The sequence below is a fragment of the Pseudophryne corroboree genome, chromosome 9, assembly GCF_028390025.1.
Source record: "Pseudophryne corroboree isolate aPseCor3 chromosome 9, aPseCor3.hap2, whole genome shotgun sequence".
NCBI classification, from domain to species: domain Eukaryota; kingdom Metazoa; phylum Chordata; class Amphibia; order Anura; family Myobatrachidae; genus Pseudophryne; species Pseudophryne corroboree.
The window spans coordinates 332,306,731-332,332,422 of NC_086452.1; the positions used below are offsets into that span (position 1 = coordinate 332,306,731).

The 25,692-nt window shown below is 48.2% G+C and overlaps 1 protein-coding gene across 1 annotated transcript in view; it reads right to left on the reverse strand.

Moving 5' to 3' along the window:
• MICALL1 (MICAL like 1) overlaps positions 1-25,392 on the reverse strand; it is a 98,494-nt gene extending 73,102 nt beyond the window's left edge. The window contains exons 1-2 of the mRNA XM_063940566.1: positions 24,776-25,392; positions 23,772-23,820 (exon numbers count right to left, since the gene is read on the reverse strand). Of these exons, the coding sequence (XP_063796636.1) occupies positions 23,772-23,820; positions 24,776-24,921 (195 nt within the window). The 5' untranslated portion in view covers positions 24,922-25,392. The remainder of the gene's footprint in view (positions 1-23,771; positions 23,821-24,775) is intronic.
• Between the last annotated feature and the right edge of the window lie 300 nt (positions 25,393-25,692).

Genomic DNA, 25,692 nt, shown 5'->3' on the forward strand with positions numbered 1-25,692 from the left:
CAGGACTCTCCCCTGCACTGCACTACAGAAACAGGGTAAAACAGAGAGGGGGGGCACTTTTTTTGGCGATATTAATATATTTAAGCTGCTATAAGGATACAACACTTATATAAGGTTGTTCCCATATATATTATAGCGCTTGGGTGTGTGCTGGCAAACTCTCCCTCTGTCTCCCCAAAGGGCTAGTGGGGTCCTGTCTTCAATAGAGCATTCCCGGTGTGTCTGCTGTGTGTCGGTACGTGTGTGTCGACATGTATGAGGACGATGTTGGTGTGGAGGCGGAGCAATTGCCGGTAATGGTGATGTCACCCCCTAGGGAGTCGACACCGGAATGGATGGCTTTGTTTATGGAATTACGTGATAATGTCAGCACATTACAAAAATCAGTTGACGACATGAGACGGCCATCAAACCAGTTGGTACCTGCCCAGGCGTCTCAGACACCGTCAGGGGCTGTAAAACGCCCTTTACCTCAGTCGGTCGATACAGACCCAGACACGGACACTGAATCTAGTGTCGACGGTGAAGAAACAAACGTATTTTCCAGTAGGGCCACACGTTATATGATCACGGCAATGAAGGAGACTTTGCATATCTCTGATACTACAAGTACCACAAAAAGGGGTATTATGTGGGGGGTGAAAAAACTACCTGTAGTTTTTCCTGAATCAGAGGAATTGAATGATGTATGTGATGAAGCGTGGGTTAACCCAGATAGAAAAGGGCTAATTTCTAAAAAGTTATTGGCATTATACCCTTTCCCGCCAGAGGTTAGGGCGCGCTGGGAAACACCCCCTAAAGGTGGATAAGGCGCTCACACGCTTATCAAAACAAGTGGCGTTACCGTCTCCTGATACGGCCGCCCTCAAGGATCCAGCTGATAGGAGGCTGGAAACTACTCTAAAAAGTATATACACACATACTGGTGTTATACTGCGACCAGCCATCGCTTCAGCCTGGATGTGCAGTGCTGGAGTGGTCTGGTCGGATTCCCTGACTGAAAATATTGATACCCTGGATAGGGACAGTATTTTACAGACTTTAGAGCAATTAAAGGATGCTTTTCTTTATATGCGAGATGCTCAGAGGGATATTTGCACTCTGGCATCGAGAGTAAGTGCGATGTCCATATCTGCCAGAAGAAGTTTATGGACACGACAGTGGTCAGGTGATGCGGATTCCAAACGGCATATGGAAGTATTGCCGTATAAAGGGGAGGAATTATTTGGCGTCGGTCTATCGGATTTGGTGGCCACGGCAACTGCCGGGAAATCCACCTTTTTACCTCAGACCCCCTCCCAACAGAAAAAGACACTGTCTTTTCAGCCGCAGTCCTTTCGGTCCTATAAGAACAAGCGGGCAAAAGGACAGTCATATCTGCCCCGAGGCAGAGGAAAGGGTAAGAGAGGCCAGCAAGCAGCTCCTTCCCAGGAACAGAAGCCCTCCGCGGGTTCTGCAAAGCCCTCAGCATGACGCTGGGGCTTTACAAGCGGACTCAGGAGCGGTGGGGGGTCGACTCAAGAATTTCAGCGCGCAGTGGGCTTGCTCACAGGTGGACCCCTGGATCCTGCAGGTAGTATCTCAGGGTTACAGGTTGGAATTCGAGAAGTCTCCCCCTCGCCGGTTCCTAAAGTCTGCTTTGCCAACGTCTCCCTCAGACAGGGCGACGGTATTGGAAGCCATTCACAAGCTGTTTTCTCAGCAGGTGATAGTCAAGGTACCCCTCCTACAACAGGGAAAGGGGTATTACTCCACGCTATTTGTGGTACCGAAGCCGGACGGCTCGGTAAGACCTATTCTAAATCTGAAATCTTTGAACCTGTACATAAAAAAATTCAAGTTCAAGATGGAATCACTCAGAGCAGTGATAGCGAATCTGGAAGAAGGGGACTTTATGGTGTCCCTGGACATAAAAGATGCTTACCTGCATGTCCCAATTTGCCCTTCACATCAAGGGTACCTCAGGTTCGTGGTCCAAAACTGTCATCAGTTTCAGACGCTGCCGTTTGGATTGTCCACGGCACCTCGGGTCTTTACCAAGGTAATGGCCGAAATGATGATTCTTCTGCGAAGAAGAGGCGTATTAATTATCCCTTACTTGGACGATCTCCTGATAAGGGCAAGGTCCAGAGAACAGCTGGAGGACGGAGTAGCACTAACCCAAGTAGTGCTGCAACAACACGGGTGGATTCTGAATTTCCCAAAATCTCAGTTGACCCCGACAACACGTCTGCTGTTCCTGGGAATGATTCTGGACACGGTTCAGAAAAAGGTGTTTCTTCCGGAGGAGAAAGCCAGGGAGTTATCCAAACTTGTCAGGAACCTCCTAAAACCAGGAAAAGTGTCTGTGCATCAATGCACAAGAGTCCTGGGAAAGATGGTGGCTTCTTACGAAGCAATCCCATTCGGCAGATTCCACGCACGAACTTTTCAGTGGGATCTGCTGGACAAATGGTCCGGATCGCATCTGCAGATGCATCAGCGGATAACCTTATCGCCACGGACAAGGGTGTCTCTTCTGTGGTGGTTACAGAGTGCTCATCTGTTAGAAGGCCGCAGATTCGGCATACAGGACTGGGTCCTGGTGACCACGGATGCCAGTCTGAGAGGCTGGGGAGCGGTCACACAGGGAAGAAAATTCCAGGGAGTATGGTCAAGCCTGGAGATGTCTCTTCACATAAATATACTGGAGCTAAGAGCGATTTACAATGCTCTAAGCCTGGCAAAACCCCTGCTTCAGGGTCAGCCGGTGTTGATCCAGTCGGACAACATCACGGCAGTCGCCCACGTAAACAGACAGGGCGGCACAAGAAGCAGGAGAGCAATGGCAGAAGCTGCAAGGATTCTTCGCTGGGCGGAAGATCATGTGATAGCACTGTCAGCAGTGTTCATTCCGGGAGTGGACAACTGGGAAGCAGACTTCCTCAGCAGACACGATCTACACCCGGGAGAGTGGGGACTTCATCCAGAAGTCTTCCACATGATTGTGAACCGTTGGGAAAAACCAAAGGTGGATATGATGGCGTCTCGCCTCAACAAAAAACTGGACAGGTATTGCGCCAGGTCAAGAGACCCTCAGGCAATAGCTGTGGACGCTCTGGTAACACCGTGGGTGTTCCAGTCAGTGTATGTGTTTCCTCCTCTGCCTCTCATACCCAAAGTACTGAGAATTATACGGCAAAGGGGAGTAAGAACGATACTCGTGGCTCCGGATTGGCCAAGAAGAACTTGGTACCCGGAACTTCAGGAGATGCTCACGGAAAATCTGTGGCCTCTACCTCTAAGACGGGACCTGATTCAGCAGGGACCGTGCCTATTCCAAGACTTACCGCGGCTGCATTGACGGCGTGGCGGTTGAACGCCGAATTCTAAGGGAAAATAAGAATTTACTTACCGATAATTCTATTTCTCGGAGTCCGTAGTGGATGCTGGGGTTCCTGAAAGGACCATGGGGAATAGCGGCTCCGCAGGAGACAGGGCACAAAAAAGTAAAGCTTTACTAGGTCAGGTGGTGTGCACTGGCTCCTCCCCCTATGACCCTCCTCCAGACTCCAGTTAGGTACTGTGCCCGGACGAGCATACACAATAAGGGAGGCATTTTGAATCCCGGGTAAGACTCATACCAGCCACACCAATCACACCGTACAACTTGTGATCTAAACCCAGTTAACAGTATGATAACAGAAAGGGCCTCTTAAAGATGGCTCCTTAACAATAACCCGAATTAGTTAACAATAACTATGTACAAGTATTGCAGATAATCCGCACTTGGGATGGGCGCCCAGCATCCACTACGGACTCCGAGAAATAGAATTATCGGTAAGTAAATTCTTATTTTCTCTATCGTCCTAAGTGGATGCTGGGGTTCCTGAAAGGACCATGGGGATTATACCAAAGCTCCCAAACGGGCGGGAGAGTGCGGATGACTCTGCAGCACCGAATGAGAGAACTCCAGGTCCTCCTTTGCCAGGGTATCAAATTTGTAAAATTTTACAAACGTGTTCTCCCCCGACCACGTAGCTGCTCGGCAGAGTTGTAATGCCGAGACCCCTCGGGCAGCCGCCCAAGATGAGCCCACCTTCCTTGTGGAGTGGGCTTTTACAGTTTTAGGCTGTGGCAGGCCTGCCACAGAATGTGCAAGTTGAATTGTGTTACAAATCCAACGAGCAATCGACTGCTTAGAAGCAGGTGCGCCCAACTTGTTGGGTGCATACAATATAAACAGCGAGTCAGATTTTCTGACTCCAGCCGTCCTTGAAATGTATATTTTTAAGGCTCTGACAACGTCCAACAACTTGGAGTCCTCCAAGTCGCTAGTGGCCGCAGGCACCACAATAGGTTGGTTCAGATGAAATGCTGATACCACTTTAGGGAGAAAATGCGGACGAGTCCGCAGTTCTGCCCTATCCGAATGGAAGATTAGATAAGGACTTTTATAAGATAAAGCCGCCAATTCAGATACTCTCCTGGCAGAGGCCAGGGCTAGTAACATAGTCACTTTCAATGTGAGATATTTCAAATCCACCTTTTTCAATGGTTCAAACCAATGGGATTTGAGGAAATCTAAAACTACATTTAGATCCCACGGTGCCACCGGAGGCACCACAGGAGGCTGTATATGCAGTACTCCCTTGACAAAAGTCTGGACCTCAGGGACAGAGGCCAATTCTTTTTGGAAGAATATTGACAGGGCCGAAATTTGAACCTTAATGGATCCCAATTTGAGACCCATAGATAATCCTGATTGCAGGAAATGTAGGAAACGACCCAGTTGGAATTCCTCCGTCGGAACACTCCGATCCTCGCACCACGCTACATATTTTCGCCAAATGCGGTGATAATGTTTCACGGTGACTTCCTTCCGTGCCTTAATCAAGGTAGGAATGACTTCTTCTGGAATGCCTTTCCCTTTTAGGATCTGGCGTTCAACCGCCATGCCGTCAAACGCAGCCGCGGTAAGTCTTGAAAAAGACAGGGACCCTGCTGTAGCAGGTCCCTTCTCAGAGGTAGAGGCCACGGTTCGTCCGTGAGCATCTCTTGAAGTTTCGGATACCAAGTCCTTCTCGGCCAATCCGGAACCACTAGTATTGTTCTTACTCTTCTTTGCCGTATGATCTTCAATACCTTTGGTATGAGCGGCAGAGGAGGAAACACATACACTGACTGGTACACCCAAAGAGTTACCAGTGCGTCCACAGCTATTGCCTGTGGATCTCTTGACCTGGCGCAATATTTGTCCAGTTTCTTGTTGAGGCGAGACGCCATCATGTCTACAATTGGTCTTTCCCAACGGTCTATTAACATGTTGAAGACTTCTGGATGTAGACCCCACTCTCCCGGATGAAGATCGTGTCTGCTGAGGAAGTCTGCTTCCCAGTTGTCCACGCCCGGGATGAACACTGCTGACAGTGCTATCACGTGATTCTCCGCCCAGCGAAGAATCTTGGCAGCTTCTGCCATTGCACTCCTGCTTCTTGTGCCGCCCTGCCTGTTTACATGGGCGACCGCCGTGATGTTGTCCGACTGAATCAACACCGGCTTTCCTTTCAGGAGAAGTTCCGCCTGGCTTAGAGCATTGTAGATTGCTCTTAGTTCCAGAATGTTTATGTGAAGAGACTTTTCCAGACTCGTCCATACTCCCTGGAAGTTTCTTCCTTGTGTGACTGCTCCCCAGCCTCTCAGGCTGGCGTCCGTGGTCACCAGGATCCAATCCTGAATGCCGAATCTGCGGCCTTCTAATAGGTGAGCCTTCTGCAACCACCACAGAAGTGACACCCTTGTCTTTGGTGACAGGGTTATTCGCAGGTGCATCTGCAGATGCGACCCTGACCATTTGCGTACTGACACCTTTCCTGGTTTTAGGAGGTTCCTGACCAGATCGGATAACTCCTTGGCTTTTTCCTCTGGAAGGAAAACCTTTTTCTGAACCGTGTCCAGAATCATTCCTAGGAACAGCAGACGAGTTGTCGGGATTAAATGGGATTTTGGAATATTCAGAATCCACCCGTGTTGTCTTAGCACCTCTTGAGATAGTGCTAAAGCTGTCTCCAGCTGTTCTCTGGACCTTGCCCTTATTAGGAGATCGTCCAAGTATGGGATAACTAATACGCCTTTTCTTCGAAGAAGAATCATCATCTCGGCCATTACCTTGGTAAAGACCCGAGGCGCCGTGGACAATCCGAACGGCAGCGTCTGAAACTGATAGTGACAGTTTTGAACAATGAACCTGAGGTACCCCTGGTGTGCGGGGTAAATCGGAACGTGTAGATACGCATCCTTGATGTCCAAGGATACCATAAAGTCCCCTTCTTCCAGGTTCGCTATCACTGCTCTGAGTGACTCCATCTTGAACTTGAACTTTTTTATGTAGAGGTTCAAGGACTTCAGATTTAGAATAGGCCTTACCGAGCCATCCGGCTTCGGTACCACAAATAGAGTGGAATAATACCCCTTTCCTTGTTTGTAATAGGGGTACTTTGACTATCACCTGCTGAGCGTACAGCTTGTGAATGGCTTCCAACACCCTCTCCCTTTCGGAAGAGACGGTTGGTAAAGCAGACTTCAGGAAACGATGAGGAGGATCCGTCTCTAATTCCAACCTGTACCCCTGAGATATTATCTGCAGGATCCAGGGGTCTACCTGCGAGTGAGCCCACTGCGCGCTGTAATTTTTGAGACGGCCGCCCACTGTCCCCGAGTCCGCTTGAGAGGCCCCAGCGTCATGCTGAGGTTTTTGCAGGAGCCGGGGAGGGCTTCTGTTCCTGGGAAGGAGCTGCCTGTTGGTGTCTCTTCCCTCTTCCTCTGCCTCGTGGCAGGTACGACAAACCCTTTGCTCTCTTATTTTTGTAGGAGCGAAAAGGCTGCGGTTGAAAGGTCGGTGCCTTTCTCTGTTGGGGAGTGACTTGAGGTAAAAAAGTGGATTTCCCGGCAGTAGCCGTGGCCACCAAGTCTGATAGACCAACTCCAAATAACTCCTCCCCTTTATACGGCAAAACCTCCATGTGACGTTTTGAATCCGCATCGCCTGTCCACTGTCGTGTCCATAAGGCTCTTCTGGCTGAAATGGACATAGCACTCACCCGAGATGCCAGTGTGCAAATATCCCTCTGTGCATCACGCATATAGATAAATGCATCCTTTATTTGTTCTAACGACAGTAAAACATTGTCCCTATCTAGGGTATCAATATTTTCAATCAGGGATTCTGACCAAACTACTCCAGCACTGCACATCCAGGCAGTTGCTATAGCTGGTCGTAGTATAACACCTGCATGTGTGTATATATTCTTTTGAATAACTTCCATCTTTCTATCTGATGGATCCTTAAGTGCGGCCGTCTCAGGAGAGGGTAACGCCACTTGTTTAGATAAGCGTGTGAGCGCCTTGTCCACCTTAGGGGGTGTTTCCCAGCGCGCCCTAACCTCTGGCGGGAAAGGGTATAATGCCAATAACTTTTTTGAAATTATCAACTTTTTATCAGGAGCAACCCACGCTTCATCACACACGTCATTTAATTCTTCTGATTCAGGAAAAACTGTTTGTAGTTTTTTCACACCATACATAATACCCTGTTTTACGGTATCTGTAGTATCAGCTAAATGTAACGTCTCCTTCATTGCCAAAATCATATAACGTGTGGCCCTACTGGAAAATACGTTTGAATTTCTACCGTCGTCACTGGAATCAGTGCCTGTGTCTGGGTCTGTGTCGACCGACTGAGGCAAAGGGCGTTTTACAGCCCCTGACGGTGTTTGAGGCGCCTGGACAGGCATTAATTGATTGTCCGGCCGCCTCATGTCCTCAACTGACTGTTTAAGGGAAGATAAACCATCACGTAATTCCACAAATAAAGGCATCCATTCTGGTGTCGACCCCCTGGGGGGTGACATCTGCATATTTGGCAATTGCTCCGCCTCCACACCAATATCGTCCTCATACATGTCGACACCCCGTACCGACACACACCGCAAACTCACAGGGAATGCTCTAATGAAGACAGGACCCACTAGCCCTTTTGGGGAGACAGAGGGAGAGTCTGCCAGCACACACCACAAAGCGCTATATATACAAGGGATATCCTTATATTAAGTGCTCCCTTATAGCTGCTTTAATATATAATATATATATATATAGCCATTAATGTGCCCCCCCTCTCTGTTTTACCCTGTTTCTGTAGTGCAGTGCAGGGGAGAGACCTGGGAGCCGTCCTGACCAGCGGAGCTGTGACAGAAAATGGCGCCGTGTGCTGAGGAGATAGGCCCCGCCCCTTTTTCGGCGGGTTCTTCTCCCGCTATTTTTCCAGTCAGGCAGGGGTTAAATATCTCCATATAGCCCCTATGGGCTATATGTGAGGTATTTTTAGCCTTGTATAAGGTTTATATTTGCCTCTCAGAGCGCCCCCCCCCAGCGCTCTGCACCCTCAGTGACTGCCCAGTGAAGTGTGCTGAGAGGAAAATGGCGCACAGCTGCAGTGCTGTGCGCTACCTTATGAAGACTGAGGAGTCTTCAGCCGCCGGTTTCCGGACCTCTTCACGCTTCAGCATCTGCAAGGGGGTCGGCGGCGCGGCTCCGGGACCGGACTCCACGGCTGGGCCTGTGTTCGATCCCTCTGGAGCTAATGGTGTCCAGTAGCCAAGCAGCAAATCCACTCTGCATGCAGGTGAGTTTACTACTTTCCCCCTAAGTCCCACGTTGCAGTGATCCTGTTGCCAGCAGGACTCACTGTAAAGAAAAAAAAACTAAACTTTCTCTAAGCAGCTCTTTAGGAGAGCCACCTAGATTGCACCCTTCTCGTTCGGGCACAAAATCTAACTGGAGTCTGGAGGAGGGTCATAGGGGGAGGAGCCAGTGCACACCACCTGACCTAGTAAAGCTTTACTTTTTTGTGCCCTGTCTCCTGCGGAGCCGCTATTCCCCATGGTCCTTTCAGGAACCCCAGCATCCACTTAGGACGATAGAGAAAAAGGCATTCCGGAAGAGGTCATCCCTACACTGGTTAAAGCCAGGAAGGAGGTGACTGCACAACATTATCACCGCATTTGGAGAAAATATGTTGCGTGGTGCGAGGCCAGGAAGGCCCCCACGGAGGAATTTCAATTGGGTCGATTCCTACATTTCCTGCAAACAGGATTGTCTATGGGCCTCAAGTTGGGGTCCATTAAGGTTCAAATTTCGGCCCTGTCGATTTTCTTCCAGAAAGAATTGGCTTCAGTTCCTGAAGTCCAGACTTTTGTAAAAGGAGTACTACATATACAGCCCCCGGTTGTGCCCCCAGTGGCTCCGTGGGACCTTAATGTAGTTTTGGATTTCTCAAATCCCATTGGTTTGAGCCACTCAAATCGGCGGATTTGAAATATCTTACATGGAAAGTAACCATGCTACTGGCCCTGGCTTCAGCCAGGAGAGTGTCAGAATTGGCGGCTTTATCGTATAAAAGCCCATATCTGATTTTCCATTCGGACAGGGCAGAACTGCGGACGCGTCCTCAGTTTCTGCCTAAGGTGGTGTCAGCGTTTCACCTGAACCAGCCTATTGTGGTGCCTGCGGCTACTAGCGATTTGGAGGATTCCAAGTTGCTGGACGTTGTCAGGGCATTGAAAATATATATTTCAAGGACGGCTGGAGTCAGAAAATCTGACTCGCTGTTTATACTGTGTGCACCCAACAAGCTGGGTGCTCCTGCTTCTAAGCAGACGATTGCTCGTTGGATTTGTAGCACAATTCAACTTGCACATTCTGTGGCAGGCCTGCCACAGCCTAAATCTGTCAAGGCCCATTCCACAAGGAAGGTGGGCTCATCCTGGGCGGCTGCCCGAGGGGTCTCGGCATTACAACTCTGCCGAGCAGCTACGTGGTCGGGGGAGAACACGTTTGTAAAATTCTACAAATTTGATACCCTGGCTAAAGAGGACCTGGAGTTCTCTCATTCGGTGCTGCAGAGTCATCCGCACTCTCCCGCCCGTTTGGGAGCTTTGGTATAATCCCCATGGTCCTGACGGAGTCCCCAGCATCCACTAGGACGTTAGAGAAAATAAGATTTTACTTACCGATAAATCTATTTCTCGTAGTCCGTAGTGGATGCTGGGCGCCCATCCCAAGTGCGGATTGTCTGCAATACTTGTACATAGTTATTGTTACAAAAAAATCGGGTTGTTCTTGTTGTGAGCCGTCTGTTCAGAGGCTCCTACGTTGTCATACTGTTAACTGGGTTCAGATCACAAGTTGTACGGTGTGATTGGTGTGGCTGGTATGAGTCTTACCCGGGATTCAAAATCCTTCCTTATTGTGTACGCTCGTCCGGGCACAGTATCCTAACTGAGGCTTGGAGGAGGGTCATAGGGGGAGGAGCCAGTGCACACCACCTGATCCTAAAGCTTTATTTTTGTGCCCTGTCTCCTGCGGAGCCGCTAATCCCCATGGTCCTGACGGAGTCCCCAGCATCCACTACGGACTACGAGAAATAGATTTATCGGTAAGTAAAATCTTATTTTTTCCCCCATACTTTACGATCCACGTGGACTACGATTGGGACCTGTGCTGAGCGCAGCGGTAGTGGAGCGAGGCACCTTGGCCGCAGCATGGCGAGTAAAGCGAGCCATGCAAGGGGACGCGGTGCACTAATTGAGGTTCCTGGTCACTTGACAGAGAAAACGACACCAAAACCCCCCATAAAAAAACTCATGTTGACCTTCATGTCGACCAATTCCTAGTGTCGACATTACCACTGTCGACCTAGAGTCCCATACCCGAAAACTACACCAACATACATCATAGTTGCCTACCCTCCCTCATTCTGCAGGAGACTCCCTGAAATAGTAGCAATCTCCCTGACTCCCTGAACAGTCCATCAATCTCCCTGATTACACTTTATGTAGCGGTTACATTCTTGGGAGGGAAAAAAAGAAATCAGAGATATATACATTCAAATGGGGGGCTGCACTGGTTATAGGGCACAATGATCCCTATGACTAGATGCATTTTAAATAAGATTTCTTCTTGTAACCTCTTGTAAAACACAATACACAAACAAATCCTGCAAAATATCAATGTCTTTTATTCAACAAGTAGATCTTATTAACTTTGAGGCTTACTTACATTTGGATGTAAGTAATTTTCATGACACGCCTCTGAGATGTAGCAGTACATGTCCACGCTTATAGGTGTTACTTTCACAATCTCCCGGAAATGCTTTTTCAAAAGTAGTCAAGTATAACATACAGTACATCTCTTCGATTTTCTAAAAAATACCTTCCAGCTTGACCCCTCCACTCTGCGTAAAATCAGCATTTCTCCTCCGAACTCATTAACTGCTCCAAATTACGGTTACAGGACATTTTTTTTCAGGAATGCCCTCCTATGCATAACAAGGACTTATTCTAGCCTCCAAACCTTCAAGCGTTTCCTGAAATGTCACTCTTCAGATGTTATCAAATTCCAGACCTACCCACAAAACCTCCATAAACTATCCTACCCAATCAACGTCCCTCTACACAGTACACACATACAGATGTGTACACTTACATCTAGCCTCCCTGCACGTTAACAAGCCCTTCTTTTCAAGCCATAGTATAGCGTGCCTCAGAAGCGCCAAGTGTATTTACGTACATCTTTTTCCATTAAAATGCTTTTTATTCGCAAAACGATGCAAACAGGACGCACATGCGGCATACCTATATTCTGTGTGTGGCTGTATCTGCATATGAAATGCTACATGAGTGTTTTCCTAGAAAACACTGTAACATTCTATTTCGTATGCAGATACAGCCGCAGGCACAAATAAAATATAGGCATATAATTTTAATCAGCAGAGTCTGCTTGTGCGTCCTATTCACATAGCGACGTGAATAAGAGGCATTATCGGCAAAATAAAGACCCCCCGATGCTAACGGAGTTGCACGGGACCTGTCAGCTTTCTCCAACTGTGTTACATATTGAGGCAAGACGTATGAGGACACATCTGTACTTTCTTTTTATTCACTTTCACAGGACAACTTCCTGTGCTACCAAGAACCTCTGCAATCTTGCCGGACGAATATGCAGCACTTATTCTTGAGTATCAACGCCTATTTTCCTATAGAATGTAAGCTTGCAAGCAGGGCCCTCTTACTTCTAAAGAGCCCTACACACTATGCGATCCGCCGCAGAGCTGCCAGACGGTAGAAATGGCCGAGGGGCGACCCGGCGGCGGGGAAGGGGGGGGGGCAGTGACGGGGGGAGTGAAGTTTCTTCACTCCCCCGTCACCCGGCTCCATAGCAGTGCATGCAAATATGGAAGAGATCGTCCATATTGGCCTGCATGCACAAGCAACGGGGCACCAACGATGAACGAGCCCGGGGCCGTGCATTATTCACCGCTGGTGCCTCCACACTGAAAGATATGAACGGTATCTTGTTCATTAATGAACGAGATCGTTCATATCTTTCAGTAATATCGCCAAGTGTATAGGGCCTATTAGTCTGTCTGTTATTACCCAGTCTTGTTTTATTACTGTTATGTACCCAATTGTAAAGCACAATGATAAATGCTGGTGCTATATAAATAAATTTCAGAAATAAAATATTTGCTCCTCCACAGCCTTTTTTATAGTTTATAGAAGAACCCATTTTGTAGATATTATTATCATTATCATACTTAAAATCTGAACAATTCAAATTCCAGGACTGTCTGACCATGGTGACCAGGAAGTGGAACTATACCATTTAGAAACAGTCCAAAAATCTGTCAAGTCCATTAACTGTATGTGGTGTTCAAAATAAATTACAACTAATAGAATTAGCACATGTTCTAAAACTCGCAGGAACCAGTTATATATCCATTCAATGAAACATATGATATATGTAGATGACAGTACCCTGGAGCCATTCATAGCAAGTTCACAAAGCATGGGCCACTGAAAGGCACATATAAGGTGACTCACAACTCGGCTCACACAGAGAAACGTCGGAGAAGTGAAATCAGAGGAGGTAAAAGAAAAAATTAAACACAATCTTCTAAAAGGACATATAAAGTTGCATATCCAATGAGATGCTTAGAGTCACCCTTAGTAAACTATAGTCAGTCATACTTGCCTACTCTCCCGGAATGGCCGGGAGGCTCCCGAAAATCGGGTGACCCTCCCGGCCCCCCGGAAGAGCAGGCAAGTCTCCCGATTTCAGGGGTCCCCCCTGCCCGGCAGACCACTTAGCGAGTAAAGTGGGCGGTCCGGGCAAGCGATGATGCGATTCTTGTTGAATCGCGTCATCATAGCCACGCCCCCTGCTGTATAATGCTGGTAATAGCGGCATTACACAGCGGGGGTCGTGGCTTACATGACGCAATCCCGCAGCCATGCCCCCATTCCACCTCCACCATGCCCCCGTTCCGCCCCCCTCTGCACGTCACGTCACTGCCCGCATCCCTGCTGAGCCGACCTGGCTGCTCTCTCCCGGAGAGAGCAGCCATAAAGTCGGCAAGTATGTAGTCAGTGCTGTCATGCAGTATTTGGATCTCCCCCTCCCCCCCCCGAAAAAAAAAAATGCTTAGAAATTGTCATTTCTTTTTTTTCAAGCGTGAATCAGGTGAACACCATGTATTTAACTTTATCCAAAATGGTTTTAATGGAAAAATAAAATAAAAAGGTTTTTTTTTTAATTTGGAAAAAAATAATAATATTTTTTGGACAAATATCAGAACATTGTTAATCACCATGGGGGAAGGGGGGACGGTTAATTAAAACTTTCCCAGTGGCTGCTATTCTCTGCAGCCGCCGGGTGGGGGGGGTCCTGCCGTGCTGACTAATCAGCAGTGATAGGCAGCAATGCAAACGGGATGCGGTCAAGATCCTGCCGGACGGGATCCCGGCGGTCGGAATACAGACACTGGGATCCCGACAGGCACAATCCCGACATATTCTCCCTCTGTGGGTGTCCACAACACCCATAGAGGGAGAATAAATTAGTGAGCTCGCAAGGGGCTGCGTTGCGCGCGCCCCCCTGTCGGGACTGTGCCGGTCGGGATCCCGGTGTCGGTATTCCGACCGCCGGGATCTCGTACTGATCCCATGCAAACACTGGGGGAGTCAGGAGGGACCGTTCCAGTTCCTCTGAGAGCTGCAGCTGCGGGAAGTTTGCCTTCCCTGCAGTTGCACACGCTGTTTATCTGACTGGTCGCATCCTGTACAACTAGGTCAGATAAAGCACTTGCTGGTGTGGTCGCATCTGATGCGACCATGTCAGGCAAGTGGTTGAGTGGATTTAACAGCTAAGTGTTGATTTAGACACTATGTTGAGCATATGATTTAGAACACCCAGGATTGTTAGGATAATGAAGTATTGTTCAATTGCTTTCAAGCGTGCTCTAGTCCTGAGATCACCACATTTTACTTTTGTTTATACTGAGTATTTATACAACTCAAGCAGTTGGCAACTGACCATAGCAAAAGTCCACAGCATGTTTATAAAAACTTCATACATCAAAACAAGATGATTTGAAGCGTTAACACATTTAATATTTCAAAACAGCACAAAAATGGAGAATGCAGGTGCACTCTCCAAACAGTACTAATCAGAATAACTGTAAGACATTTTGTAATTTAACAGAGTAAAATTGAGGTTCTTTGCCTAATTTTGGTAAAAAATATGGGCCTACCCACCATGTTCAGGTGACCTCATTAGGTAGGTCCCTAACATTCTTAAGGTTCAGATCCAGGGTACGGGATCCTACAGGCAAGCCCAACCAAATCGCCCCAAGGCATCGCAAATAAGGTGCTGAAGATAGCTAAATAAAGTGTTACATTATGATGCCCTGAAGCAGGTCAAGCCACACCAACCCAAGTGACCCCAAGTCCCAAACACTGGCATACTACTTACATTTATTAAGGTTTTACCATTCCAGTCCAGCCCCCCCCCCCCATATATTTTATAGTGTGAATATGTATGTACACTTGAAGGTGGAGACTCCTTCAGTTTGGATTGGCACCCCTCCCATCTACCCCTGGGTGTGTTTAATTAGCTTGCAACCCTCACATTTGAACAAGGCACTATGAATAGTAAGACTTTAATACATTTATATCTCCTATATAATAGCCCTATTCTGTGACCTTGTGATTCATTTGCTAACGCTGGGCGGAGTCACAACAGTGGGCGGAGTTATTCAAATGAGTCACAGAGATCTGGCCAAATCTACAGGAGACTAGGAGCAGAAGCAGATAGCATGGGCATTGGGCATGTCACAGGCAGGGGTGCATACCTCCCAGCTTTCTGCAGGAGCTTTCTCCAGGCAGAAGGAGGGAAACACACTCAGCGAAAAGGGGGCGTGGCTTCACGGGAGGGCCCCCGTTTTCGTCAGTGAGGGGGCTTGCCCAGCGCTCTGTGAGCTGCTGGCATGCCCCCAGGGGCTGATTATGAGTCCGGGGGGCACAGGGCACTTGAGACAGGGGAGCCCTATCTCATTGCTGTGCCTGCTGTGGGTTGGGGGCGTGGCCTAATCGCGGCCCGCGCGGCCACGCCCCCTTATGCAAATTCCGATTTTTATTTTTATTTTTTTAATGGGATTTTGGCCCCTCAGCTAGGGCTAAATCCAGAGGACGTGGTCGCTCCCCCTACACACCCGCACAGGGAGAAGAAAGCAGGGAGACTGCTGCCTCCCTGCAACACCACAGACCTGCCAATATGCAGCAGCGTGTGCTGACTGTAGCACAATGCTGCCGCTGTTGCTGGCAGGACGGGGGGAGCTGCTGAGCTGGGACAGAGCTACTCCAGCCGGGGGGCCCCCTAAAACTGTGGGGCCAACGGTACATATCCCCTGGCCACCCCTTCCCCCCTTAATCCGGCTCTGCTGCTGGAACCCCCCCCCCGTAATCCGTACCCCCTGATGCCCCCTCTCCCTCTGTCTCCACTATTCACCGCTGCTCTGCTAAGCAGAACAGCGAGTACAGGAGCTTTCCAACTGCCCCCCCCCCCACTGCCGGACACTGCGACCCGCGGGTGGGACAGCGGGACAGACCCCAAAAAATGGGACTGTCCCGCGAAAATCGGGACATTTGGGAAGTATGGGGGTGTGTGAGGGGTATGTCATACAGACAGACGGGCACCGGCTCACTGTGTGCTTGACCCCCCACATCGGCATACTCAGCAGGGTCTCTCTGGTGCGGAGGAGCGTCACTTTCTGGCACAGTCCACGCTTCTTAGCTGCAGTTTAGTGGGGCACCTGCCGCTGTGCAGGTTCCATACTGCCTCTGTTATCTCCAGCCCCGGCAACCCCACCGCTAGCTGCAGCGCTGCCACCCGCAGTGGAGTGCGCCCAGCTCATTCACACACTTTAGCTGGCGGGTAGCGCTGCAGAAATCCGAGCTGCTTGCAGGCTCTGACCCACTCCTCCCTCCAGCCGCAGCGTCTCCTGGGAGCTAACCAGTCACTCCCAGTCTCCCCTTACCACAGTGCCCGGAAGCCGTGAGGTCCGCGCCACGTGCATGCTATGACCCCCTCCTCCCTCCAGCCGCAGCATCTCCTGGGGGCTAACCAGTCATTTCCAGTCTCACCTTACCACAGTGCCCGGCAGCTGCGCGAGGTCTGCGGTGTGTGACTGAGGAAGGGGGGAGGGATGCGGACTGGCAGAGAAAGCAGGACTCCAGCCTGAGAGAGTCAGCCATGCCAAGTCTCCAGCAGCAGCAGATCCCAACAGGTTGGAATGGAACAGCAGCAGCCAGCAGCAGTGACTCCGGTAAGACACATCTGTCTGTCACCACTGTTTTGTCCCTAATACCAATCTCTCCCGTGCCCTGTGTTCTGTCATGTCCCTGTCACCCCTGGCCTTGCCCTGCCACCCTTATTCTGGCCCTTTCACCCTTATCCTGGCCCTGTCACCCTTATGCTGGCCCTGTCACCCTTATGCTGGCCCTGTCACCCCTGTGCTTGCCCTGTCAACCCTATACTGGCCCCGTCACCCCTGTCCTGGTCCTGCTGCCCCTACCCTGGCCCTGTCACCCCTATCCTGTCCCTATCATTTCTGTCCTGGCCCCGTCACCCCTGTCCTGGCCCCGTCACCCCTGTCCTGGCACCGTCACCCCTGTCCTGGCCCTGTCACCCCTGTCCTGGCCCCGTCAACCCTGTACTGACCCTGTCACCCCTGTCCTGGCCCTGTTACTGCATACCCTCCAACTACCTTTTATGGCATGTACAGTACCCGCAGCGCCTCCAGACCTCTCCCCAATGCACTACACCTCCGCACCTTCCCCTCCACCACATGCGGCACTCCACCCCTCCCCCACATGCTGTGCCTCCAGATCCCCTACACCACCCGTGGCTCCCACTCCTCCACCCCTTCACCACCAACAGCACCTCCAGGCCCCTTCCACCATTCACCCCCCTTATACGTCTCCCCCCACACCTGCCCCCCTCCACCCGCAGCATCTGCAGACACCCTCCTCCATCAGCGGTCCCCCCCTCACCCACCCCTCCCCCACCAATGGCACCCCCGCACCTGCCCCTCCACCACCTGCAGCACCTCCGGACCTCCTTTCCCATCCGCCGCAACACCCGTACCTGCCCCTACCCTACCCATGGTGCCTGCGGTCCCCTACCCAACCCCCGGCACACCCATCCCACAGCACCTCCGGAACCCTTCACCCATCCACAACATCCCCACACCTGCCCCTCTCCCACCCGTGGCACCCCTGCCCCTCCCCCACCTGCAGTGCCTCTGGACCCCTCCCCCATCTGCATCCCCCACTCCTCTGCCCCTCCCCCACGCGCAGCACCTCCCGAACCTTCCCCATCCGGGCCCCACCCCCACTTCTGCCTCCCCTCCACCCGCAGCATCTACAGACACCATCCGCAGTCCCCCCCGCACCCGCTACATTCTGTACATCGTGCCCTGCAGGTGCTGTTCACGCCGTCGCAAGGGGCTGCGCCTCCTTCACCATCGCACGCCCTTTCATTGTGCAATATTTAACCACTAACAAAGGAATGCAGGTAATACTCCATATAATACAAATATTAAACCCCAGAAAGGCATGCAAGGGTTAAGGGGGCGTAGCCCCTTGCGACGGTGTGAAGAGCGCCCGTAGGGCGCGATGAAGCACCTAGTATCATTTTATTTAGCACTTTATTTGTTTGTCTTTAATCAATTGAACACATTGAACACTTATTATTACATATCACCTATGTAACAATAGCAGTGCTTCTTACTTGATCTGTCTAGATTGCTTAGAAATTAAGAACGGATCGCTCCGTGTGTGTATACCCCATAGCGATGGTGATGCGCGGTGCCGCCATCGCCCTCTCAGATCTTTAGCACATGCAGGCAAGATCTAGTTAGATCGCCTAGCATGTGCATAAAGAACACTGGTTAGCACACATCGCTGCATGTGTAGCGATGTGTGCTGAGCAATACGTGCTAACCTAGATCGCTTAGCACACAGGCACAAGTCGCCCTGTGTGTACCCCCCATAGCACCTTCTAACACTTTACTTGCTATTTCTCACCAGTGTGGTGGATTTGGGCGGTTTGGTTGGAATGGCCTGGAGGGTCCCGTACTCTGGACTTGAACCTTAGGATTGTTATGGAACTACCTGTTACAGTCATCTGGAGGTGCAGGTCCCTATTTTTGGCCAAATTATGCAAAGAACATCAATTCCACTTGATTTTAAATAGCAGAATTTATTACAATTATTCTGATTAGCAATGTTTGGAGTATGCACGTGCAACCTCATTTTTTTGTGTTATTGCACTACAAGTCTCAGCATGGTAGCATCTCTCATGATGTTAAGAGTTAAGGGCCCCATATACTACAACGATATGTCTGAGGCTGAAGTCGGATGCAATTTCCCTTGAACTCCCCCGGGACCTTCCCGGGAGTGATTCCATACGATTTGGTACTTTTGTGCTATTTTTGCATAAGATATAATGCATGCGATTGATGAAGCCGCTATAAATCGTATGCGATATATCGTATGGCATACAATTGTACCATAAGATATATCTGATGGGCTGAATTAGAGGGCTAGGGGGGCTGGGAGTGTCCGGAGAATGCCAGTCAAACATCGCATGCGATGTATCAGCACAAAAAACACACTTTTTCCATCCGATTCCATCCAATTCTGATATATCAGTAGTGCCAACTACCTAGCGGCTCCGATCCAATGCTCATGGGAACGCGCATCGAATGTAAAACACATAGGATTCGATACTTTTCATAAGCTATATCGGCCCGAAAGGTCGAAATCCCCCCCCCCCTTATATATTTCAAAACAGCACATGTAAAAGAGTACATTGTCACCATTTACAGACATACAGGTGACTACAATGACGTTCATTTTCATGTTTCCTTCTTCCACTGTTTCTGCTCATTCCTACCGTAACACACCGCAGGTAGCTGTGCAAAGACCCTTCAATATTAGGGGCTGATAATGCTTCTGTCTTACAGTAGCAGAGCATACAAAGAGCTAGACGTGTTATTCTCCTAATTATGTATGAAGTCTCCTAATTTATGCATGAATTTATTTCATCTTGATCCCCTCTATTTACAGCAAAATAATAAATAAAATGTATTATTAGAGTTTAGGCTAATTTCACAAAGTATAACCACATTGGCTTTGTATTTGTGTAATAATGGTCTTATTAGCAGGTAATACGCTAAATCAGTGAGTGGTAAGCTGATACACTTAAAGAAAGGCCATTTTGAATGCCACTCCTGCTTGCTCTAAAACATCCCTCAGCCTCTCAAATCACTTGATTAATAAGAGCTAGGGGCAGAGAATGAAGCTTGTTAGGACAAAAAGCAGAGAAAAAGAGCAGAGACTGAAGAGGCTTAAATCAGACATAAAGGACTAAAAAAAAAAAAATTCACAAAGCAACAAGGTGCTGAGAGCAGCTGGTAAAAACTCGGTGGTCAACACGTGACCCTACGGCCGCCTATCCCCCACCATTGTTCTAAAACTACCTATAGCCAAGATGTCAAGTTTCAAGAGGACAGAGAGAAAGAGAACACATAGTTGCCAACTTTAACTCCCCTTCAGGAGATTTGCATGGGGGAGGATTCAGGGTCAACTGCAAGCTGCCTGGCGCCACGACCTGCATCGTCACAGTCCCACCCCAGCTGCAAAATGCAGCATTTAGCAGAGTGAGGAGGAGCAATAATGATGTCTATTCACAGTACACGGCATCATCAAAGCTTAGCCCACTTCAGCGCAGAAGTAGATGGGTTGTGGGATGGCTGGTGAAGGTTGAGAAGGTTCAGCAAATATGCTAGAAGTTTGAAGCAACGGCTCAATGTGGCGGGTTGCACAGCTAGACCTGGCTGTCAATGAATGACTGACATTACACTACAGCGTTAATGGCAGGGACCAATTGTTACACTTACTGATCACCTAATCTCTGTAGATAAAACTTAAAGGGAACACGGTGTATAGTTCAGTGGGGAAGTATAGGCATTTGGTGAAGTAAAAGCTTCTCCACAGAGCATAGACAACATTGTGATGTTACAATAATTGCTTCCTCAGGGTTGTTCACCAAAGCAGGGAAGCCCAGACTACAGCCAGGTAAATACAGTGTAGATTGCATCTAATAGCGGCTGACATGTTTCTACATGTTTTGACTAGTGGAAGATTACCAGAACACATATTTCCTCTTCCAGGACAGATCTGGCCTGTACAATTCTCCACATAAAGACTGGTGCCATAGCTCTCCTCACATGTCTGTCCATCAGTCCCTTCCACTATCCCACCCCCAAATAGAGGTTCATTTTGTTAATTTAACATAAAACGACTGACATGTTTTGAGGGCAGAACTTATCTGAAGGTCACACAGGTTTGGACATGCTACTTAAAATTTTGCGTTGTTTGCCCAGATGCACAAGCAGAATTATGGAGTGTGTCACGGTGAATTTATGATATCATCCTCTTGGCAGTCCTTGCCTTCTCCCACTCTGATACATGCATCACACAGACACACCCGGGCGGCTGCCAGATGGAGAAACCTGTCTTCCCGAGCTTATAGAAAACCAGAAGTGTTTACATTTCAAAATATCTTGCATTTTTTTTCCGGCCAGCTAGTAACACAATAGCTACAGGACTCATTCTAGAGACCATAGGAAACAATAATAAAATATTCAATGGGTCTTTTCTTTAGCACAAAGTCACTGTTTTCATCCCAGGGAGTATCAAGAACTATTACAAACAATTTCTTGATTTGGGATTTGGCTAATTTCACACTCAGAGGATTTATTTACTACTAATGGAGGCAAAAACTGATGATGTGTTGTACACATACCAGCCAATTATACTTAAGCTTTAAGCAGTTTCGTGTAGTCAGACCAATTTTCCCTAACAGGTAGTTATTATGGGAGAAGTAGGTGTATTATTCTTTTTCTTTTTAACAATCATATATGTGGTAATGTCCAGGAGTTAGAAATCTGTTTTGTATGTAAAAGATGATCAACAGCAGGAAACAGAACAGGCTCAGACCTCCTGCACCGCACACTGGGGGTAATTCAGATCCGATTGTAGATGTGCTAAATTTAGCACATCTACCATCACTTACTCTGACATGCAGCGGGATGCCCAACATGTCATGTCATGTTATGCCCTGCCATGCCCTGCCCCCCCCCCCCCACCGTCACACCAGCAGTACATCACACTTAGGGCTTCCTTCTGCTGCTTTTGCGAGCACAGACCTGGGTTGTGATATAGGTAATCTTAGAAAAGGATTTTCCTAAAACTAAGAATCCCACAATATGGGTTGTAGTTCCAGAAACTGCTCTACTTTATCTAGAATCTAAAAAGGAGTGAGGGAGTGTTTTCATGTCACAGTAGAGTCCCAGTTAAAGGAGAAGATCAACAACAACAAAAAGTCCTTCTGGAAACCTGGATCCTTACTGCGCTTTGCTACACAGAACATCAGCAAAAGGAAAGTCGCCCCTACATTTAGGACTCAAATCCTGAGGAAGCTTGGCAGATATCAGATATGTGGAAATCACCATTTATATTGAGTTTCTTCTTACTAGCTTCATTAAAGATGCTACTATCATCATCATCATCTAAATATCACCATCAGACTGCAAGGATGGGGAAAAAATAAAACATGAAGAAGAAAAAAAAAAAAAAAGGATTTCATCAAATTGAAACATCTAATTTCTTATATTGATTACCTTCAAACTGTACACTATTTGATCTCAAGAGTTCAAATGGTTCTGTATATATTATCAGCCAGTATCCTCTTGCCTTTGCACCCCCGTTTAGCAACCAGGACTGAAAGAGCACACCACCACCAGTTCAAGGGATGATTGGAATACAATTTTGCTGAAGTCCTATTTTGATAATTCTGCAACTAAAGTGGAGAGACAACTACCAACCAATCAAGCTCCTGTCATTTTTCAAACACAGCCTGTAACATGGCAGTTAAGAGCGGACTGGCTGGTACTCTCTCTCTCTCTCCACTTTATCACACTGAATGACAATCGTTCAGATCAGTGAATGAAACAACTGGTCTGAATGATTATTACTCAGGCCACGGACCTGCGCAATAATCGTTCACAGCCCGAAAGAGGATGAAAAATTATCAGAATTGTTTAATCATTAAACTTGTCTGATCCTTCTGGACATTGTACATTTGACTAGAGACAGTGAATGGAGGTTGCCTCTATGCATTTGACAGTATATGGAGGCACTTAGATTATCGAGCCGCCGCTCCCCCCTTTATCCGCCGAGTTCTATTAACTGCAGTGCACATGGTTTTGCCCATCTGCTAACACGGTTGCTGCTATGATCAGGTCTGAATTAGGCCCCTTAGCTGGTAACCTGCCCAACCAACAAATGACCAGATCTATGGAATTTAGTCTCATGTGCCAAACTGGGCATAGTTTATTGGAGAAGTGTCCAACCTAACTCAGGGAAGAGCGTGTTGGTTTGACAGCAGAAAATTAGTAAAGATTACTCATTATTAAGTATGGAAGCATGCAAAAAAAAAAAAAAAGAGAGGAGCCAATGTTTATATAACTTCTGCCAAAAACTGTAAACGTCATTTACTCTTTCCAATAAATTACCCCTTCGTCTGATGTGAGGCCCCTCCCCTTTAGAATGTAAGCTCTCACGAGCAGGGCCCTCTTACCTTCCTTCCTTCTCTTACTTAAACTATCATCGACTCCATACTCCCGTCGACGGCACCGAATCCCTTGGTTTTCTGCCACTCTACAGGTGGGTACACACTAGGCGACGTGCTCGATGAGCAACGTCGCCTAGTGTTTCCCCTCCCAGGCCTGGCCGGTCAACGGTAGGGCGTACACACTGAGCGATATGACAACCATATTGCTCAGTGACGTCACCCAGCAGCCGGGCCGTGCAGGCATCTCTGGGACGACAGTCGTTAACGACCAGCGGGGCCGCGCATCGCTGGTCAGTGGCGGAATACACAGTTGGCAAGAAAGTAAGCGACTTCACTCAGGAAGGGTGAAAATGAGCGACGTCGCTCATTTTCTCGGCAAATGTGTATGCACCTTAATACTTATTTCAGTGTCGTCCGTTGATGCAGCAATGTTTATATAACGTGTACTTGTCATAAATTGTCTTGAATTGTAAGTCACTGTTTTCTGGTTTTGCTTGTTTATGTACTTTGTAATTTGGTGCTGTGGGTCCTTTATGGGGCCATATAAATAAAGGATAATAACAACAACAACAACAACAACAACAACAACAACAACACTGACAGGAAACTACAAGACGTGTCATTCATGTTGCCGACATGCAAACTATACTCCACAAATCACTCCTACCAGGCCCCATGTCCAGCTCACAACTCACCAGGCGGTTGTTCTCGAAGACATTTTCTTTCGAAAGGGAATCGAAGTCTCTAAGGAGGAAATGAGAGAGGTAAACATGAGTGTCAGCAAGAGGAGGATGAAAGCAGGGATTGTAGAGCTCCGCATGTGTGCTGTTGCAGTGCACAAAGACACTTTTATTAATGTTAAACACTCATGAAGAAACTCAGACAGGTGGGCATTACAGCAGCTGCGTATTGCTAGAGACAAGCTGGCTGGCTGAGGAGGGGGGAATATTCTCAAATTCCCCTAAAAAAAAAATAAAAAAAAAATGACACTCTCTAAATTGGCAAAAAGAACCAGAGCATAATCTCAGCAGTACTGTATATTGCAAATTCCTGCTCTGCTTGTATTGAGAAAGCAGCAACAAAGAACACATTGCTATGCAACGTGTAACTAGATTCTGTTTACAGGTATTACAAAATATCTGCAATAAAAATTTGAAATTTAATGCAGCGAGAATGTGTTTGGTTACTATATAATAACAACGATACAGGACATTATCACTTCCCAGTAACTCATGAGTATGAATCAGAGGCATGACAGTCTGTCTCTCATGCCCTAGGTCATTTAATAAGAAACAAAAATGCATATATGTAACCCATCAAAAACAAAATGTGCAATTAATGATTGCAGCAATATATCAGTAAAACGCGGACAGGTAAATATGTCATTATAAGTTATCCTTAGGGAACAAATGCATTTAAATAAAATAAGTAGTTATTTTTTAAATGTCATTATTTCAATATAGCCATTACACATATGTATAACCATTAAACAGTCTATTTAACACACAGCAAGATAAGTAACCCTTATATAGGGAAACATCAGAACAGCATCACATCACCAATAAAGGGTTACATTCTGCCTGATAAAGTTATGGTGAAGTTAGAGATCCCTATGCTCCCACCAATAGCTTCTGATGAGGCTGATCTGATTTCTCGGGACAGATTGCAAGCTCTTGGACCCAGAAGGAGTGGTACTCACATGAGATCGGGTCTGTGGCGGTGGATAAGAGCGCAGAAGGCCAGCCCATCACGGAAAGAAGAGCTGAGGTCAGAGATCCGGACGTCGGGGTAACCCTGGCACTGGAGAGAGCACCACTGCTGGAGGGTCCTGGAGGCAGACGTCATTGTAAGGGCCAGTGCAGGGGCACAGGCAGCAAGAGCGAGCAGGGCAAGGTGACAGGGGAGGTCAGGGTGTAGGGGGCAGCGTCATCTGATCACTGGCAGTCAGCAATGAGCTGCAGGCACTGTGCTATCTATGGGGCCTAGCGGCCCGGTCACGGTGTGGGGATTGGGCCCGTCGGTCCTGGGCGCCCTGTCACGTCTGTGTCCCAGGGTCGGTCGGGTAATCTCAGTCAGGAATCCTCCCCAGGTCTCTATCGGGTGTTCCCGGCCGGGCGGTGTCTGTCTCTGTGCTGCCTCCTCCCACAGCTCCTCCTCCTGATGCTGCTGCGGCGGCGAGATGGGGGCAGTACAGCTGTTGTAGGACTAGGAGCACACGTCAGTCATTAATTACAAGCAACCCACTATACAGTGAGTGTATACACTGGTACGCTACACACTCCGCTGTACTATGGGCATACCTCCCAACATGACCCTCTCCAGGAGGGACAGAATACTCTGCTCCTGGACTTTTCTCTTCATGTATGATTGCCATCACCTGTGCTGAAACACATTTCTTATCCATTTACCTGTTCAACAAAGGTGCCAGCAATCATACACTAAGAGAAAAGTCCAGAAGCAGAGCATTGTGTCCCTCCTGGAGAGGGTCACGTTGGGAGGTATGCTATGGGGGTCATTCCGAGTTGATCGCACGCTAGCTGTTTTTTGCAGCCGTGCAATCGCTAAGCCACCGCCCTCTGGGAGTGTATTTTAGCTTAGCAAAAGTGCGAACGAAAG